The sequence below is a fragment of the Watersipora subatra genome, chromosome 5 (genome assembly GCF_963576615.1).
Source record: "Watersipora subatra chromosome 5, tzWatSuba1.1, whole genome shotgun sequence".
Classification (NCBI taxonomy): Eukaryota; Metazoa; Bryozoa; class Gymnolaemata; order Cheilostomatida; family Watersiporidae; genus Watersipora; species Watersipora subatra.
In genome coordinates this window covers 47,978,335-48,000,121 of record NC_088712.1, presented here as the reverse complement: position 1 = coordinate 48,000,121, position 21,787 = coordinate 47,978,335, and the positions used below count along the sequence as shown (strand labels likewise).

At 35.8% G+C, this 21,787-nt stretch overlaps 1 protein-coding gene across 1 annotated transcript in view; it reads left to right on the top strand.

The window, feature by feature from the left end:
- Positions 1–21,787, top strand: part of LOC137396903 (poly [ADP-ribose] polymerase 1-like) — a 41,377-nt gene that overhangs the window by 11,699 nt on the left and 7,891 nt on the right. The window contains exons 6-17 of the mRNA XM_068083202.1: positions 1,277–1,364; positions 3,521–3,720; positions 5,876–6,102; positions 7,759–7,935; positions 11,254–11,412; positions 13,583–13,689; positions 14,941–15,044; positions 15,137–15,236; positions 16,433–16,528; positions 20,030–20,161; positions 20,851–20,934; positions 21,304–21,426. Of these exons, the coding sequence (XP_067939303.1) occupies positions 1,277–1,364; positions 3,521–3,720; positions 5,876–6,102; positions 7,759–7,935; positions 11,254–11,412; positions 13,583–13,689; positions 14,941–15,044; positions 15,137–15,236; positions 16,433–16,528; positions 20,030–20,161; positions 20,851–20,934; positions 21,304–21,426 (1,597 nt within the window). The remainder of the gene's footprint in view (positions 1–1,276; positions 1,365–3,520; positions 3,721–5,875; positions 6,103–7,758; positions 7,936–11,253; positions 11,413–13,582; positions 13,690–14,940; positions 15,045–15,136; positions 15,237–16,432; positions 16,529–20,029; positions 20,162–20,850; positions 20,935–21,303; positions 21,427–21,787) is intronic.

Sequence of the window (21,787 nt, the reverse complement as noted above, 5' to 3'; positions counted from 1 at the left end):
TACAGTTTGAGATTTTATTGTGATACAAAACTATTTTGATCACAACAAATAAAACTGTAAATATTTATTCAAATTTAAAATTCAAATTTAAAGCGCCTTTGGCTTGCTTCACTCGAGGTACAGTATTTGAAGTAATAATTTACAAGTATTTGAAATTATTTTTAAAAAATAGTATGAAAATCGCTTTTCCCTTTGTCTAAAATGTAAAGTGACTTTCACACAGCGTGTATTGTACAAGGTAGTTTCATACAGTAAGCATATATTGTACAAGGTAGTTTCATACAGTAAGCATGTATTGTACAAAGTAGTTGCACACAGTAAGCATGTATTGTACAAAGTAATTGCACACAGTAAGCATGTATTGTACAAGGTAGTTTCACACGGTAAGCATGTATTGTGCAAAGTAGTTGCACACAGTAAGCATGTATTGTACAAAAAAGTTTCACACAGTAAGCATGTATTGTACAAGGTGGTTTCATACAGTAAGCATATATTGTACAAGGTAGTTTCATACAGTAAGCATGTATTGTACAAAGTAGTTGCACACAGTAAGTATGTGTTGTACAAGGTAATTTCACACAGTAAGCATGTATTGTACAAAGTAGTTTTACACAGTAAGCATGTATTGTACAAGGTGGTTTCATACAGTAAGCATATATTTTACAAGGTAGTTTCATGCAGTAAGCATGTATTGTACAAAGTAGTTGCACACAGTAAGTATGTGTTGTACAAGGTAATTTCACACAGTAAGCATGTATTGTACAAAGTAATTTCACACAGTAAGCATGTATTGTACAAAGTAGTCTCACACAATAAGCATATGTTATACAAAGTAGTTTCACACAGTAAGCATGTGTTGTATAAGGTAGCTTTTTTTACAAAAGTTTATATCTTGTAAGTTTCCAATGACATTCTTCTTTCGCTTCTTTGATTTTTGAGCAATTGTAGCCATATTGAATGCTTGTTTATTTTTGTGTGAAGAAGTTTCAAGTTTCAACCTTCACTGACACCGTAGATATAGGTTTTCTTGCTTGTTGTATATTATATAATTTAAATTTTATATATATATGTTATATAATATATAATTATATATCTTATATTATATATAGCATTAGTTAAAAAGGCAACTTATGTTGAGATCTGAGTTTATTTAAGTTTTTCATTGCGCTTGAAATCATTCAAGTTATTATTTTATCTTTTTTTTGTTCGAGATTTGGGTTATAAACAAGTTTCTAGTGTGTATTATTTGTTCTGTATATGAATTTCTTATTCTCAGTAAGAAGAGAAAGGCTGAGCCAGCAAAGGATGCTGTAGACGGAAAGAAAGCAAAAGTTGAAGATGCCAAAGAGGCTAAATTGCTCAAGGTACTCGTCTGTGGGCAGCTAGCTTTGTGATTTTAAATCATGATAGCTGTCTCTGTCTATACTAGATATCTCTCATATATCATTTGTGATAGACATTTATAGCCAGATGCACTTATATTTGCTATTAAATATGTGCCTATGGTCAGAGATCTCTTTGATCGTTATTCATTATAGTGTTTATGAACGGATAGCTTTATGATTATTACTCCATGGTAATATCCTGTTGTTTTTCATAAAGAACTCTTATGTTCTTGTCAGGTTATAACTAGCGAAAATTGTTATCTTTCTCAGATGTGACAATCCTAAAACCTTTAACCACATGATGTCATTTATATTAGAGAGCGGTAATTTTCAACCTTGAGCTGTGGTGCTTTTTTATGTTTATAAAGTCCTGGAACACACCATCAAACAAAATGACACTCGAATGCAGTAATGCATACACAGTATATACTCATGTGTAATTCACAAAAATTTCCGCGAAATGATATAAAGGTAAAACTTTTTGAGTTATACATGAGTAATGTTTATGGACATGCTGCCGCCTGCCACTGAGTTGAATAGAATGTGAATATGAAAATAAAGCCTGGTTATTATACACGCAATATACATGCCGTGGTATCAAGCATTAACAAACATTGATAATAAAGGTGCTTTGTCTTGTAAATGTTAAAGTTATTTCACAGAATTACTAGAATTCCCAGTGAATACAACAGCACACTCAGTCACAACATGGCAGCCGCCATTGTTGTGCTGTACTTTTTTGGTTGGTTTTAAATTTAACTAGTAAAATATTTGGGAAAGTTTTGAGCGCAATTTTAAAACTGTAAATTCCGATCAATGTTTAATTAGACTTTGATCCATAGATACCGTTTGTCACGCACCCGATTGCTTTTTCGTTTGTTTATTAGCCACGGAGTAAAAAACACGGATTGAGAACAGACACCATTTGACTCCCGTTAAGCACGCAGTCATTTCACGAACGATACCATAGCTCTTAGCCTACTAAAGTTTATTCTTCAACTTTGGAATGCGGTTGTGTCGCGGAAGGGTTAGATTGTCGGTGTACCAAGATGAGTGTCACGAGTCATTCCAAACATCGTTTAAAACATGTCAAAGAGCTATATTTATCGTCTTGAGTAGTGCAAAAAGCTTTTAATATACAGATAGAAAGTTTTGTTTTTTATTCCGGAAGAACAAAATTCAATATAATAATTCTAGAATATTCTTGAATAGTAGGGTTGACTAATACATGAGTAATGCCTAGAATGATGCAATTTTTTGTCTTAAGATCGGCGTATACAAGAGATCGGCGTATACATGAGATTGAAATATACACGAAATCGACGTATTCATTAGATCAAAGTATTCATGAGTATATACAGTACTCAGCTAATAAGTTTTTAATGTACTGTATTTATACACCCATGAAGTGTGAAACTTGCGACTGTTTTCATGAATGCAACATAAATATCTATGCAGAATTGGTAAAAAGACGTGTGAAACTCCTGCCCACCTTCCTAGGCTTTAAAATAGTTGTGCCAATCCGAGAAAAAATTACTGTCCATGAGGTTCGAACCTATGAGATTATGCTTAGCAGACTGACGATCTGGTCAACTGCGTTAATCGATTACCTTCCTTCGCCACAGAATACTTGTGCCAATACTTATTCTCTGTGCTTTATGACCAAAAAGCGAATAGATAGATGGACAGTAGCCAATAATAACAATGATGCAGTTCGAAGAAGAGGCCTTTTGTTGATAATTTGTCATGGCACACCTGACGATTTCTCACGTCACCAATGGGTTTCAAAATTACCGCCATAGAGCATACTGCCCTTTTTATCGCAGTCGTTCTTTACGCAATGTTGTCTTTATGTTGTCACCATTACTTCTTGATTTCTCTCTCCTATACACTGCACACTGTATTTATTTCTTTACCTGTAAACCTTTACTCTCAGAGTACAGCTTAGGAATTGGACTCGCCATACTTCAATCATATATTATACCTTTATATGGCAGTGCATCATAATGCCTATGGTAATTTACCATTTATTTAGATTATTCAGACATAATATATTGAGTTCCTATGTTTTTCTTTAACATACGAATAACATAAGATAATAGAGATTGTTGTATTAAGAGTCCACTCACTTCCAGGAGCAGAGTCAAGCCATTTGGAAGTATAGAGACCTCCTTGAGAAGGAGGTGTCCACAAATGCCATGAAGGGTCTCCTTGAATACAACAACCAGAATGTCGTGAATGGACAAAGTGACTTGCTTGACAGGCTCTCTGATTGCCTTGTTTTTGGCGCGCTCAGCAGGTGCCCCGAGTGCACAGATGGCCAGCTGGTTTTCAAGTATGTGTCATTTATTCTATCGTATTACATATGAGTTATCTCTTTCGCGCCATTATGTAGTGTGTGAACTTTATTCATTCATATCGTAAATGTTTCATTTACTTCATTTAATATTTATTTATTATTATCATAAATGTTTCATTTTAACATTACGGTGAAGCACCTGTACCTATTGACAGAAAAGGTCGCTCTGGCTGAGTGTATAGCTTTACGCAATGTTGTCTTTATGTTGTCACCATTACTTCTTGATTTCTCTCTCCTATACACTGCACACTGTATTTATTTCTTTACCTGTAAACCTTTACTCTCAGTGTACAGTTTAGGAATTTGACTCGCCATACTTCAATCATATATTATACCTTTATACGCATATGCTTCTTGTAACCTACCTGGTTATTCACATTGCTCACAGTTGAATTTGCTGCCAATGTCAAGAAGTGTGATGGAAGAGCAATAACAACCTTGGGGTGTATATCTTTTCACATCTAAGTGACATATTAAACTAACTGGCCTGCTTAGCATTAAGGGTTTTTTCTGGATTCCCCACGCATAGAATATTAGAGATTTGCATATGCTGGAGTCATTCAGATTCTCGTCAGCTATTTTCTATCAATATGTATCTCTCACTATTTCAACAGAAATATGATTGTTTTTCTCTTGGTTGCACATGTTGACAGCAGAAATGCTGACTCAAGGTACTTATAACTAGAAATACCACTGTCATACAGCCTACGACCAAAGTGATAGTGGAAAAAAGAAAGGGTACTGATGGTTGAGAAATGCAATATTAGCAGTCAAATAGGATAACTGCAATGGTAGCTGTAATGTACTGGGTGTTGGTGTTATTATATACAACAAATAGCAATAATGAAAGGAAAAGATTATATGTTTATATCTCTCCTCCTGCAAAAGGAGAAATGCAATATTGGCCAATATTAGAAGTAAAATGCACTGATATTATTAGAATAACCAATATTATTAATATAGTAATAATATAAAACCAATGCACAATTTTGTTTACATTCTAAAACGTCATAGCTATCAATATCACGAAGTTGTGATATTTATATAGATTTTTAGAAAATCTGTACTACGTAGTCATTGTTCTGTAGTCATCCAAACTTATAATTAATTATTGTAATAATCTCATTAGAACCGTTAGAAAAAATATCATCGTCATTCCCTTTACTTACACTGCGTTAGATTTTTAGAAAATCTGTGCTACGTAGTCATTGTTCTGTAGTCATCCAAACTTATAATTAATTATTGTAATAATCTCATAAGAAAATGAAAAAATTGAAATCGGCAAAAATGAAACGATTTCTGTACTCCTATGTTAATTGCCGAAACCTTCGGCAGTTCGACAATGCTATAGACTGGTGAAAAGTGCACGTTATTTTTTCGCGAAATGCGCACGACTTGATCGTTCTATTATCTGTCGACCGCCGTTTCAATTTCCGGTCTTAACTTTTATTAAACCAAGCTTTTCAAGCGTTTTGTGACAATTTTTGTCTTAATAAATCTGTCTATTTGTGTATAATCCGATCAGATGGGTAAGTTTTTAGAGAATTTCGATAATTTACAAAGACTTGGTAACATATTTAAATAGGCCTATATGTGTTTTGTATCGTTATTATACTTTAACTAATCTACAAAACGATGGTTAAATTTGTTGATGATATTTTCAAAGAAGGGTTCGTCTCATTGTTGATGAATAATTTTCGTAAGTTGTGTGCACATGCATTTATCATAAAAACTCCCTAACTTTGCATCCGCTCGTTTGGTCGTGGGATAAAAACTCATTAACTTCGCATCCGCTCGTTTGGTCGTGGGATTATTGTTTTTATAAAGTTTTTAGGTTACTGTAACTGAACCCTTGCTTCATGAGGATTCCGTTTAATGTAAAAAGTGTAAAAATTATCACTGTTAATAGCCTAAATTGTTTAATAGCAAATTGGTAGAAGTAATTTTATGGCTCAATCAATAGCTCAATGGAAACTTCACAACTCATTGCAGAAGTCTGGACCAGGCAGCAATGGTTAAATGCTAATACATGTAATAGGAAATATATATCTTAGAACACTGTGATAGGTATACTTTTACTGAAGTTATCCTGGTTTTTACTCAAGTTAGTTTAGCTTTGCTACAATTACAGGACAGATGCATACAAGTGCACTGGTAATCTCTCTGAGTGGACCAGGTGCTCTTACCAGACGGGAACCCCTAAAAGGCACGCTTTTAAAGTGCCTCCCGAATACAAGGATGTAGCCTTTCTCAAAACGTACAAGTATTCAAAGAGAGAGCGGGTAATTCCTAAGGCCACCCTCGCTGCTAGCCAAGTTAACCACGAAGCTCTTGCTGGCATAACCTTTTTCCCACAAGGTACAACCTGTACATATCCTCGATCTACATTTTGCATAAGTTTGAGATGATTAACATTTGAGTATATTAAGAAGCTCAATGGTGGAGCTGTTTTACCTGGTTTCTCTTTTGAGTAAAAAAATTGCAGGTGCAGAGGTCAGAATGGTCAAATCCTTGTAATTTATAACATTGGTTGCTCCGCTTTATTGCAATATTATTAATGCTAATATTAATAATATTATTATTAAGTTGTTTTCATGTGTCCGAACTCACCATCGTCATCATCTTTCACATTGTGCTAAACATTGTGTCCAGATTTAGAGTCGTCTTCTCATAATGTTGGCTTCAAGATTAAAAAATGCTAATAGGCCTTTCTAAATCTGCTCTTTAGGTGGCATGCTAGGATGTAAGATCGTAATTCATAAGCAACTCGCCGCAGCTTGGTTTGTGTCGATATATATTATCATTGAGTCAGGTAGACCTGAAGACATAAATCTTCAGTTATGTGCCGTAAGTTCCAGCGTACAAGTTGAGGCGCCGCCGTAGAAGTCGAGGTCTATAAGTTTGATTTTAAGTTCCCGGTTTTGACATGTACTTGCCATACAAGTCAACCCCTTCTCTGGCACAAACCGCTTGATCAAAATATTTCAGTTGACATCAGAGACAGGTGATGTGTGGCTAAAAAAATAGCATTCAGTAGTAAATTGCGTCATCAATAAAAACGCCCAGATCTTTTGTTATCGTCGGCATTACAATTATCAAAGGAACGAGAGAAGATACTTCTGATGAACATCGCATTGCGCAACAAACAACTTTTCACCATCTGCCTGCTTCGCCAATAGAACGAAACTGTCACCTTTAATAATATGTATTTAAAAGAAAAGCAACACTGCAGGGCACCATGATTTCTGTACATAAAAATATGGATGAATGATGGCGGATGTGTCACATGGATTATCGAAGTGTGGGCTTGTATACAGATACTACGAATTATTCCACAAGTAAACCTTTGCTATGACAATTTGAATGGTAAAGAATGGGATTTAGTGTTTGATCCATTTCATGTCGAATAGCATTACTAGTATTTTACTATTATACACATAAAACTCTGTATGTCATATCATATTACTTTTATTTGGTTTATTTTTTATGGTTTTCTCAAGTTTGAATATACTAGAATTTGTGGCATGAAAAATATCGCCGCCTTTTAAGTCAAGGATGAATTTTTAGGCTTAAAATTTCGTGTCGAACTTTTGACTTATGCACCAGAATTCACGATACTTGAGGATTATATTATCATAGACCAAGATAACTTTAATAAATCGAGGGATCAATTGATTTACATTTCATTTAGTTTAGTTCTCAATGCAACATTCTTGGTTTAATATCTGAAAATTAATATTTCTATTTGCCTGTCTTCTCATCACATTTGTAGCTTGAGCAGAATAATCCTCTATTAACTGCTGCTGTTGGACCTCAGGCTAGACATTTGCAAATTAGTTTCTTTTTTCATCATATTTTAGACTAGACAATTATGCGCTCAAGTAGATACTAATATTCAACTTTAGGCTAGCTGATCTCATGCTCAATTAGTTGCTATTTTTGGGCCTGATGCTAAGTTATCGCATGCTCTCAATTAGTCATGGTTGTCCTGAAGTCCTGAAGCTATTGTTTTAGGCAGCATAGAAAGGAATAAAGTGGCTATTAAGGCATTGATCAGCAGTATGGGAGGCAAGATGGTGTACAAGTTAGACAGCTCTGTGTCAGCGGTGATCAGCACCAAAGAAGATGTAGATAAGATGGGCAAGAAAATGAAGGAAATAAAAGACTTGGATATTCCGGTGTTAGCAGAAGGTCAGACCTGTCACACGCTTCAGGTGTTATGGTAGACCTGTCACATGCTTCAGGTTTTATGGTAGACCCGCCACACGCTTCAGGTGTTACGGTGTTGAAGACAAAGATCAATTTTCAGAAAGTTTTGTTAAATTTTATTGGAAAGTCTCAATGTTTTTCTATCATTTGCGATTGTTTTTGATGTTTGAGGTGATCTGAATGCCAGAATACATCAAGATTAAGATTGACAAACTTGGATCGTGGTTACAACGCTAAAAAAAAATACGTGTGAAATGACATCATTGGTTGCTATCATTGCTATATTTGATATCGGCGACTGCGTCTAAGTTGCAACATTACGCCTCACTATTCTGTTGGTCTCTTTCCAACTATAGATGTCATAATCACACTTTTGCTTGATCTGAGTGGTTTAACCCTTTGGCAGGGGAAACAACCAGAATGTCGTTTACCGGTTGCGTTTGGAAACGACATTTATGTCTATTTCGGTAGACGTTTATAAAGCTGTCGCCTAGTAACGTTAAACAAAGGATATGAACACTAGTAAGTTTTAATTATCATCAACAATATATGGGTCGATGGTTTACAGTAGGAAACGATTATCTGAGAGGCGTTGCTTTGTGCTAAAAGCTAAACAAATCGCGATTCCTTGGAAAAGATTAAAAGTTGGAAAAACCAGTCAACATCGGCTCGACTTTCAAAACGGTAAAATAAAAGATTATTTTATTCTGCGATCATTAGTGATTTTTTGTCTGATCAGAATAAAAATAATTCAAATGATAGAAGTGGTGTGAAATTTTTGGACTTTTAATATACTTGGATTATGCAGAAAAAACGATCGTTATGGTGGCTCGCACGGCTACGTTATAGCGTTTGACTCTACCGAAAAAAATGCTTCCAAGCATTTCATACAGGGACAATTGCACATGGTTGTATTTTTTTTGAGTAGTAGACATGTGAATGAATGTATATGTGCAAAAAATTTTGTTCATAGAAATAAACTTAAGATTTGAGCTATGCATGTTCATCAAATATCGATTTTATTGAATTTTCGAAAATAAATTACATGAGTTTCGGTTGTTTTTGGGGGGCCTATACCTGGTCAAAGGGTTGACCGTGACCAGGTTTTGCCAGTTTGAATCTTGAAATATCCTGGCAGTCAGATCACTTCAAACATAAAAACTATCGCAAATGATAGAAAAATATAGATACTTTCCGGTAGTATTTATTAAAATTTGGTGCCTGTTCATCTTTAATGCTGTAAGGTTGTGTAATTGGATGGGAGGCAGTTGTGACAAGAGGATGCTTCGGTATTAGCTCGTCACAAGTTAGTCATGTTAAAGAAACCTCGTCCTTGGCTTGTTATTAAAATCCATCTCGATAGTGCCTGGCAATATTATGTTTCCTTGTTATATCTTTTGGAATGTTGGCAGCGCTTGTTGATCCTACATATGAGGTTATCAGCAGCACACACTAATCTTTTAATAAATTTAAAAATTTCGTTAAAATGAATATAAATTAAAATTCATATTTATTAAAGTTCATTAAAAGAAAAATGGATTTTAATACTGATAAATGCCAAAATGTCTGGTTTTCTAGGAAGGTCAGTAGCAGTCCAGTCACCTAAATGGCCATATCAACATTAGTAACAGTTCTAAGTACTTGGATGTTTTCATTTCAGACGATTTTGGTGGGAAATACATTTAACGTATATTCCCGCATATAAACCAATTCTAGAACATAAATTTTTTTATCAAAGCAATTGATTGAAAGCAAACAAGATGACATGCTAACTTAATTTTAACAACTACAAATCGAACCTTGCTAAACATGTTGGTGATAGCCTTTTACTTACAGTCTGTTTGGGACAGTAGTGATGGCTACGGGACCGGTGCATGTAGACTTTGTCTCTCCAAAGCTGTCTGTCGTTGAGAGCTTGCACAAAGCACCCACACAAAGCAGCTCTTGTTTGATAGTATCATGCTTAATGATTGGTTAGTCATACACGTGTTCGCTAGCGTTTCACGTGCGTCACATGCAATTGCATTATTTGACATTAGAGCATATGTTGTTATAACCTTTGATCAAATTAATTAGCATAAATTTTTACATCATCTGATGTCATAAAAAGGCCACTAATGTGTTGCAAAATGAGTTGGGAAACTTTTTTGTCCTCTTCATACTATCGTGGTTGACAAGCTGAGTGTTCCGGGTCAGACGAATTACCACTATTATTATGGCTTGATAGCTTACGACAGTATTATTACTGTTAAAAATAAATACTCACTTTCACCACTGCTATTGCTATAGATAATCATCATAAGTCTATCGATCTACAATTTGTAAAACCTGCGTAGCTGTAATGCATCTGATCATTGCGAAGAAGAAATACCGTAGCTATAAAATAGTGTTTTTGCAAAGCGAAACCAAGGATAATGTAAGATGCAAACATGTTTTCTATTGGTTCAACGCAAGCAGATGATTGTTTCCTTTCAATTGAGCGATGGCACGATAGGCTAATTATACAACTACTCACCAATCAGAATTGTTTTGCACCAAGCCGACAAAAATCGCTTCAGTTCTGCAGTTTTTTGCTTTGATAGGTACATACCACGTGTTACGGTTTATAGGGTCAGTTTATATGGGAATTCCTATAAATTCCCTGATTTCAGGGCTGTTTTACGAGATAAGCTTATATGCATGAATATATGGTCGATACAATAACATCTAAGGCTAATCAGAGATTGGGAATGATCGGACATATTTTATTTAATGCTCCGATGAAGGTAAGGCTGGTCGCATGCTTCACTCTGTGTAGCCCGCTACTGGAATCCCCAAGTGATGTTTGAGAACCTTGTACGCAATTTCGTTAAGTTGGAAACAAAAAAAATTGAATTGAGATTATTATAATGAATTATTTCAGCCAATCACAGGTTCATCGGTTCTGACATAGACCCATATGTCGGTTGTAGACGTGATGCATCAACATTGTTAGCTACACAAATGACGCATTTCATATGTGTAGCCAGATCTTTACTTGTTACCCAGAAAATAGTTAGTTGCTATTGCACAAGCATGATGTCTACCGTAAGGCCTTCAGATGAAGTTCCAAAAGTGAAAATAACCGGAAAAAAGAGGCTTACTAAATGCCTGAATGGAGAATTGTATCGAAATAATGAGTTCTCTCATTCTGAAATTTATCTTGTTAGGAAGTTGTCTATGGTTAATCAGAGAGAGGACACAACTCTTCATGTTGCATGTCTACCCGTTTGAGTAACATATGTTGAGGGGTTGATTCTAGTGCATCATTCTCTTGTGCAGGTTTCCTGGAAGCGTGCAAGGAGGGCTCTCCAGCTGAATTGGTAAAAGCATATAAGATCTCTGACTGGGGAAAAGGTTTGGAAAAGGCTTTCACTAGCGTAGTTGATGCCAAACGACCTCTTAAAAGTGCTGCTGTGAGGGCTGCCGAGGCTAGAGCTGGTGAGCTTTGAAATTAGCCTTAGAGCTAGTAAATTGCTGATGTCAGCGTTTCCATAGGTCATTGGGATCTTAAGTTACTTACAGCTAATACGATTTTTACCGTGTGTCATCGATAGTTTTAGTATATTTGAGGTTTTGTAGAAAGCCATAGAGCTAATTCTTTGGTAACTCTATCAGTAAGGCAACTTGGCCTTTGATTGTCATAATAAGACTCGAGAAGACTCTTTTACTTGTCTCATACTATTGAATTTTATATTATTCTGCATTACCCTTTCAAATCTTCACTATGCAATGATGCAGGCCTTACAGTGTCGGGTATGGACAGTAGTTATAAAGAAATCTACTGCGACCCTTTACTACTACGCAGAGAACCGCACAACTTTCAGTATATAAGGCTAATGTAGATTTCTCAAATATATAATAGATACAGTTAAGAGTACACATACAATCAACTGCATGGAATGAGTCTTTCCCGTGCTCTGGCTTGTTTGCGTCATCCGGGCTCATTTGATCTGAATGTTGGTGAAAAGCCGACTTGTTCCCAAGTCGGCTTTTGCGAAAAGGGGCTTCACCCCTTTTTCGGGAAAGCCGACTTGGGAACAAGTCGGTTTTTCCAGAACCGGCTCGGTAGCAGGTAGTTTTTCATCTGCTAGCTCGGTCACAGGTCGGTCTGTCATCTGCAGGCTCGGTCGCAGATTGGTCTTTATTTCTGCCGGCTTGGTGGTCGGCCCGGCTGTCCTACCAGCCAACGGCTGGCTGAGCTGAGTACTGGCTCGGTCATTTCTTGGCTTAGCCTGGCAAGGCCTGTCTGAATCTCTATCAGCTTGTGGGGGCCGAGCTGACCTCCTGACTTAGCATCGCCGGCCGATCCTGATGGTTCTTCTCCTTTGGCCCAGCTATCGCCTGTCGTCACATAGTATCTTGCATAATGTAAACCTCTTTTCACATAAACTTCACTGAGCGTAAAGAATTTATGTGAAGTTTTTGCATCATATTATGTAAGAAATTTCATAAAGCGTAAAGTGTCAGTGCAAGTTCTCAATTTTGATTTGAATAATAAGAGTCTCATAGTTACCTTTAAAATTATCGTTTTCTCTCTTGCTGCACTTTAGAGAAGAAACAACATATAGGAGTATCTGAAGTATCTATTATATATATTTTGTGTAATATTAGTATATTGCATTTTTTATTAGTTTGTATATACTCCCAATGCATAGCAAGACTTCGCTTGTGGCGTTGTGGTGCCTAAGATTTTATCACCTTTTTGCAGCCTTTTCTGTGCGTTTTCATATATTGGAAGAACTTGTTGATGGAACTGAAACAGAAAATACTAAGTAGCTAAATTTAAGTTTTTTATTTTTAAGGGCCAAAGGGGTGAGTTTTGGAAGATCTTAGAGTGGAGTAGGTTATTTACATGTATTTTACGCTTTGTATGACGTGAAAACCCTATAGCATAAACGGGTTATTTATGTTGTAAGGGCGTCTACTGTATATCAGGTGATATCTATCGGAGCAAGTATCTATAATCATTTTTCATTCTGGGGTATGACAAGTGGTGAAGGTCAAGGATGATTTCTAATCATTTTCGTTGGAGTAGCCTAAGTATTTGCAAAAAGATGAACTTCCCTAACTGAAAAGCTCTAGGCTACTCAGTGTACGTTACTACTTCCTTTAGAAGCTTTTTCAAGATAATTCAACTCCTACCTTGTTTTCCTATCGGGGTTAATAATCCGAGCACTGCTAGCTATTCAAGTCTTTGTGGAAGTTTGTTACTTTTTATTTTTTATTTTATGATCAAAAAGCCAAAGAGCTAGAACAATCTTGTAAATAAAGAGTACAAAACTTGGTTCTCCAATGTAACGACCAATTTAAATTTCGTTCCCTAACACATTGACCCATTAAAACGACTAGTTCACCCACTTGTTGACCGATTACAACTGTTAGTTCCTGCAAACAGCTGTAATTGGCCAATGAGAGCTATTGATTTCCAGTTGACCAGCTAAGCTTGTTAGTTTGTACACTCATTAGTCAATTGAATCTTTTAGTTCCTACACACATTGATGACTGATGACTCTTACAGATATATGGGAGAAGACAACTCTAGTGTATTTATTAAAATTATTTGTATTCAACTGAAGCATTGCAAAAACGAGTATATTTTTTGTTATAGAGTCACAGTTTTTGAAGGAAGACTCAGGTATGCAGAAGCAAATGGTGAAAGGAGGAGCAGCTGTTGACCCCGACAGTGGACTCGCTAGCAAAGCGCACATACTGCAGGTACAGATTCTCTTGCAAATGTCATGTAGTGTTGTATATGTTATTCTGTAGATATTAGTTAGAGTTGTCTTATTATTTAGATAAGTTAAGCAGACAACTGACAGCTAAAAACCTGAGAATTCATATGTTGATTTATACTGAGACAAAGGCCGCGATAAAATAAGTTAACTTGACGACCTAGTTACCATAGATTGGCAGAATCGTAGTCGGCACTCAGATGTTCACACAGTATTTAGAGAAAGCTAATATGACAAGTTGTTAATATCCTTATTTGAGACATTTGAGACATCTATAATAATGTATTTGTAGCTAGATTTAAAATTTTATCCTAGCAATCATGAGCAAATACAAAATAAAATATATACCAATAAAGCCGTGTAGGACTAGACTTTTATCGCAATAGCCGATGTGAATACAAGAGATAGAGACAGGTTGTATCACGTGTTACATTATTTTGGGCAAGTCTGGACATGTTTTTTTGGCCTGAGCGTTTTGACTGCGATCAATTTTTTTCGATTATAACCTTCAAATATCTTGACAATGAGCTCGCCTAAAACAACAAACAACATCTCAAATGATAGAAAAACATCGATGCTTTCTATTAAAATCAGCTACAATTTGACGCAATCACATCTTTAAGCGCATTGTTATATATCATTGGGTGAAAATTGCACCAATCACTTCATGTTTAATCCTGACTCACAATGCAGAAGCTGCTCTCCTCCATTTCTTTATTGGGAGTTAACTACTCTCTTCAGCTTTTCTTTTCAATTTACCACAAGTAACTGGTGTGACTCAAAGCTTTCTTGGTGTGCCGAAGCTTATTGCACTGTCCATTTTAACTTTGCCATTACCTTACTGTTTCTGCCATTATCTCACTCAATCAGCAACTATAGTGCTTTGCAAACATACCAATTGCTATACAATATTTTTGGAGATATCCAGAATTGTGTTGTCATGGAGTTATCTCAATGATTGTGTTGTCATGGAGTTATTTCAACAATTGTGTTGTCATGAAAATATATCAACAATTATTTTGTTACAGAGATATCTGAATTATTGTGTTGTTATGGAGATATCTCAACAATTCAGTCTTCGGTCAGACATCTCAACAATTTTGTTGTCATGGAGATATATCAGCATCGTGTTAATAAGGAGATACATTAGCCCGTGTGATATGTTGACGATATACAAGTAACTGTGTTGTCATAGCGATATGTTAGCATTTGTATGCATACATATGATTTTTAGGAGAAAGGTCAGCCTCTGAATGCAGTCCTATCCATGGTTGACATAAAGAGTGGATGCAACTCCTACTACAAACTGCAAGTCCTTCAACATGACAAGCAGCAAAAGTGAGTATCACATGTTCACCTGATGTAGTCTGTTGTAATCATATCAGCCGCTGTATAACATTCTGTGTATGTTTGTTTTTGCGTACTTGCAGATACTGGCTGTTCAGGTCTTGGGGAAGAATCGGCACAACGATCGGAGGAAACAAAGTCGAGAACCTTGGATCAAAGCATGAGTGCATTTTAAAGTTTAAGGTGAGATTCGGCCTTTTGTCACCGCGCATCAGTAAGTGAGACAAGACATTTCTTGGTAATAATATTTATACTTCTACAGAATCCTTTTTTGCCTTTTTTGTTGCTTTGAGTTAATGAAACTCATGATGCGCTGCCGATAAGGACCAACTGCTGCTAACCTTGGCAATGGATTACCTTAAGTTTATAGTAACTTTACGGTGTGGGTTGTTATTATTGTTAGTTTACTGCTGACAGCTTCTCTTGGAAAGTTCACTGCATTGACGATTCAATTAATGTATATTAATTTAATAAAATTGATGTAAAAAATCCCTTTTCATTAAAAGTTTTCTGCATCAGTTATCTTTTATTCATACATTAATGAGTCTAGATCATTGCTCGTATCAAACATTCGGACCATCATATTGCATGTATTTCTTTAAGGATGGAAGGTGAAAGCTAAAGTATTGGGTTTCATAATAGTTTTCAAACGGAATAAAATTGAAGCTGCGGTGCATTTACACTCCTCTCCAAACCCACACCTAAATTAACATGGTAGAAGTACTAGCACTTTTTTAAATGAAGGTTAGCCTTTGGTTCAGTCAAACTGTCAACTTAATATTAATTGCAGTCTTTTATCCAGTCTGACAAGATTTGATCATTGTTAAAACGCTTAGAAGAAAAATACGTGCGAAATGATGTCACTATTTGCTATCGTTGCTATAATTGATATCAGCTATTGTCGATCATTTACAGTGATACCTGTCTCTAATCTGTAGGTCTCTGCAACTATAGGCGTCATAATCGCACTTATGCTTGATCTGAACGTTGAGCGTATTATTTGATTTCAGCGTATTAACCACGATCACGTGTTGTCGATTTTAACCTTGAAACGTCCTGGCAGTCAGATCACCTCAAACATCAAAAAAAGTCTCAAATGATAGAAAATTACTGATACCTTCTGTTAAACTCTACTAGAGTTTTGTGGAAGTTGATCATTAACAATAATCTTCATCGTAAGCTCCTTGCTGCATTTTCATTTATCTACTTTGTCATTGGGATTTGTCAATCTAATCAGTCATCAGGCTGCTATATCTATTGAGTTGCTATTGCAAATCGCGCAAGATGAGTCGTTTGCTTCTCCGCTTATTATTTTACTTCTCTATTATCTCCCCTTGGACTGTGTCAACTTAGTGCATTTGCTCACTGTAAACTTTTAGGAACTGTTTCTGGAGAAGACAGGCAATGTCTTTGGCAGTAAAGACATGGTCAAGAAGGCTAACAAATTTTTCCCTCTTGAAATAGACTATGGCCAGGTATATGATTTATTAATGTAACCATTTGTGGTTCCTGAGTTGCTTATTTTGTTGTTGGAGTTGTCTAGCCAATGTTCTACCCCCTACTGCCTCAGTGACAAACAAAGTGGTATTTTGTACTATTGAAATAAGCACAGAGTAGCAATGATGTTAAACTTACCACAGAAATAGATTATTGAGAGTTATTTTAGCGTTATACGGTGGACGCTTCTATAGCATACATTCCAGATAACGTAAAGAATTTGTGTGAAGCTTTTGCTTCATACTACATAAAAGATTCCATATAACGTAAAATGTCGAGTCGGACGAGTTCTCAAATTTAATTTGAATGGTAACCTGTCTCGCGGCATTTGCGAGCGAAATATATGCGTGCATATAGTGTTATATATCTATTACATATACAACTTCCATGACATTCTAGTTTGTCGTGATAGCTCGTCAGATTTGTCGACAAAACAGAGAATAGGTAGCTGCCCAATTGCTCATAAATGCTAAAAAGCGATTGATTGGTGCAGGTATTACAACGTCGGTCTATCAATCTGAATGTCATGAGTTGGAGTATTGTCGAAAGTTATTTTTTATCCTAAAATTAACCCGTAATTACAAATAAACTACTAACTGGTAGTACCACTCTTTTTATAGTAAAAATATTTTGTGTGTCGCTCTATTGTATAGGTATTGGTTGTTAGTTGTGCTTTGCAGAATAGATTTTGCTGTTTAAAAAAAATAAGCAAATTGTTTGTAAAATTACCGCAATCATTGTTTATTAAACCAGTGAAATTGATCAGAAAAAGGAGAGAAGTTGTTGATGCAAACCAGTAATACTGCAACTACAGTACAAATAAAATAGTTAAGTCTAGTTTTTCCTTTTTTATATGACAAAGGGATGAGTTGAGAAATATCTTAAAATCTATTGAGCAATTTACAAGTATTTTACTGTTGATATAGCGTAAAATCCCTGTAACGTAAATGTTCCTGGAACAGATTATTTACGTTGTAGAAGTGTTTACTGTATGACATATATATATTATTAAGAAATACCTATTAAGAAATGCAGCTGCCTAATTTCTGTTGCTTCCTCATATTAGTTTACTATTCTCACTTAACTATTACAAATATTTTGAGTTTTTAAGTCTTCCAATTGTTCAGTTTTAAAATAACAGATTCATGTGCTAAATGAATATGACTCACTTCCCTTTTACCTGCCATACAATAGAAATCTGTTCTTGAAAAGCTTATATTTTTTACTTTGACAGAGTATAACAGTGTTAATGACTTTTAGCATATTTGATGAAATTGTTTGCAGTCCTGTAGAGTCATTGTTACGTTATCGTTAGTTCAAGTTATGACTTCCGACTAATATGCCCTATTATAAAGTTTCTATGTACTCTCCGATATGAACTGCCTAGATATGCAATATGTGCTCGATATACGAGCGGAATAGTAAGGACGATTTGAATGTAAATTTGATAGAGTGACGACAGTGGCGCCACATCAAACTGTTGTGTCAAGGAAGTACCGTGGCTCTACAGTAAACACATGTAGACTTTATAGCTTTATAAAATTCATTATGGCACTGTAAGTTAGTTGTACACATTCCACTAACAGATGATAAAATAGCTGTTATGATGAAAACACTTTATAGTAAATGTCACTACAATGTAAATACTCCATTCCAAGAATGTTTACATAATATGGTTTTTGTGTTATACGAAGCAGAAAATATCTGTAGATAGCCTAATCCGTTCCAGCATCTTCCCCGACTCACCCATTTAGTACAGACATATTCTTGTACCATCACTTAATTTCATACCACTTTCATACTTATCGATTATTTCATACTTGGTTTGTTTCAACAAATTTTCTTTCTTACCATTTATGGTACACTTGGTGTAGGGTCCATGATTACGGTAATTTTACATTTATTTAAGCCTGGTTCCCATATACGTCGTAAAGCACCGGCGGCAGCACCGCAGGCTATTAGCGGTGAAATGGGAACCTACGCGCCGGGTACCGCCAGTAGTTACCGGCGGCATCGCAATAGTTTAGCGCTGTTCAAATTTTGCAAAAGGCCGCAGGCAAAACCTTCCTGAAATGCACTGTACGGGTGAAGGTCACCATTATAGAAACAGCATGGCTAGCGAACATTTTATTTTATTATTAAAAAAGAAAAAATATTGTAAATGTCTAAAACACTAAAAATATATAAAAGATACCCCAGATACCACTATGTGTCATTCTCTCTACCAAGAGGGAAAATGATACTTTTATGGTTAACTATGGAACTCTTGTTGTTTGAATCAAGTTACTCCAACTTCACACTTTACGTCATGTGGAATTTATTACGTAATATGGTGCAAATACTACTTAACAATAAATCTTTACATTTTCTGGAATTTTTGTAAAAGGAGGTTTGTGTTAGGCGAGCATACGACGGAGGCCACCGCTTTTAGTAATGCTTCTAGTGGCATACACCTGCCTGCTGCCAGTGAGAGATCTGTGGTTTAGCTGTCACGTGCCGTCATGTGCCCGATCATCGCAAAACTGTGATAAATTTCTTTACACCTGACAGATGAGTGATTGGAACAGATGAAGATGTTGGAACGGATTAGGCTATCTACAGATATTTTATGCTTCGTATAACACAAAAACCATATTATGTAAACATTCTTGGAATGGAGTATTTACATTGTAGTGACATTTACTATTAAGTGTTTTCATCATAACAGCTATTTTATCATCTGTTAGTGGAATGTGTACAACTAACTTACAGTGCCATAATGAATTTTATAAAGCTATAAGTCTACAAGTGTTTACTGTAAAGCCATGGTACTTCTTTGACACAACAGTTTGATGTGGCGCCACTGTCGTCACTCTATCAAATTTACATTCAAATCGTCTTTACTATTCCGCTCGTATATCGAGCACATATTGCATATCTGGGCAGTTCATATCGGAAAGTACAAAGAAACTTTATAATAGGGCATATTAGTCAGAAGTCATAACTTGAACCAACGATAATGTAACAATGAGGCTCTACTCATAGAGATTACGAAAGCAGTCCTAGTCTATTATATAATGTTACTGGGCAGTCCATAATCATTTTTGTAGAAAAAATGGTTTACATATGGTACCACACAAAAAGGCAGTAGTTGTCTCCACCTTGTGTAGACTACACACCATATCACGTCTATGCAAATCAAAGACTAATCTAAGAATGTGGTGGTAGTATTTACGACTCTTTTCTTACATTTTTATGCACTAGAATTATAATGTGAAATTCCAAATTAATTTTTGTTCAAATGTTTAACATTATAGTAGGTACCACACAAAAAATAAAAAGAAAGGTGTTGGCATGTCATAGACACGAAAACAAAAATTTATGCAAAGAAGATGCCAAACTGCTAAGTTTTGATAACTCGGATTTCTTTTCATAAAAGATTAAAGAGAACTCGTAAAAAGTGACAAGAGTTTTACGGACAACTGCTCATTTCTTGACAGGATGAAGAGGAGAAGATTCTTGCTCTTGAAAAGGAATCAGGAAAGACGAGCAAGTTGGATAAGGCAGTGCAGGAGCTTATCAAGCTGATATTTGATATTGAGAGCATGAAGAAGGCTATGCTAGAGTTTGAGGTAGGCTAATGGACAATATATTCTCTTCTGCGTTTCTGGTGTGAGGTTGTTAGCCATGCCTCATTTCTCACAATGCTGTTGAAAATGTAAAGCTAAGGTCAGATCCACTTTTATCTTATGTATTCTATTGCTATGCCATGCTACTGAGCAAATTATGTATTAAAACTACAATTATATATTAAAACTAAAATTATATATAAATTTTTATGCATTTGGTAAATGTTGAGTATTTGCATATTTTAATTACAGACCGAAGTGTCCTACAGGAAGGTTTTAAACATATAAATATTGTGAATTATTTGAGCAGTGCTGGGCTGGTTTAACTTGACCTTAATTAAATTCTCAAGTATCAAATATCCCAATATTAACCAGTTATGAGCGAGAATAAAATGACATATTAGCAGGTAATTAGTGTAACAAAATAATATGGTGTTGCGCTAATAGTTCGATAAGTTATCTTGATATGCCAACCAATTAGAGCTGCTCATTCCCTTACCTCGAGCCTGTAGTCATCTTTTCTTTAGTCGTTCAATTGATATATGTTTATATTCTTTGGAACATTTTAATAGATATTTTCATCTTTATTTGCTGCTGAAAGAGGTAACTTCCAGCTTCAGTTACCAGGAAGTAACTGAAGCTGTAGAGTCTGAAACAATGAGTCGCCAAAGTAAATATATTTTATTCTGTAGATCGACATGAAGAAGATGCCACTTGGAAAGATATCAAAGAAGAATCTGACACAGGCCTACCAAATTCTTACTAACTGTCACAAGGTTGGTTAGTAGGTGGGCAGCTGGTCAGTAAGTGGTCAGCTGGTCAGTCGGTGGTCAACTGGTCAGTAGGTGGTCAGCTGGTCAGTAGGTGGTCAGCTGGTCAGTAGGTGGTCAGCTGGTCAGTAGGTGGTCAACTGGTCAGTAGGTGGTTAGTTAGTTTTGTGCCACCAGCAGAAATAAGTAGATAACATCAAGTGATAGGATTTTGGAATATAAAGGATTGGCTTGTACCTTCATGTTAGTTTGTGGCTCTCTCCCTAACACCCTTTGTACACCCTTTGTACTAGTTTGCATTTATTGTAAAGTTACTCCACCTTTTCTACTGGTTCATCAAGTTGGATGTAATAATTTCTTCTCATTGACTTTTAGCTGTTGGAGGAGAAAGCCTCACCAGCTCGCGTTCTTGACATGTCCAATCAGTTCTTCACTCTAATTCCTCATGACTTTGGCATGAAGAAACCCCCAGTGCTCAACACCACAGAGCTGATAAATGTATGTCAACACAACTCACTCGCTATTTGTTGCAAAGATCATATCTATTGATAGCTGTAGTCATGCCTATTCATCATTGTAGTCATGTCTATTCTTGCTACTCATAGATGCCATTTGATCAAGTTCAACTGGTTGAACATTGTGCAGAACTGTGTATAATAAGGATTTAAAATTGTCACAACTCCTGTTTCTTGTGTCCCATCAGCTTCATTCATGAGAACTTGAGAAGTCTATTAGAATCAGGCGTTATGGACATGTGACCTTTTTGTGACATGTGACATGGACATGTGACCTAAGCATTTTACAGTAATTATTTATATTTGGTTTATATATAGCTTAAAACAAAGTTTACACTTTGGTC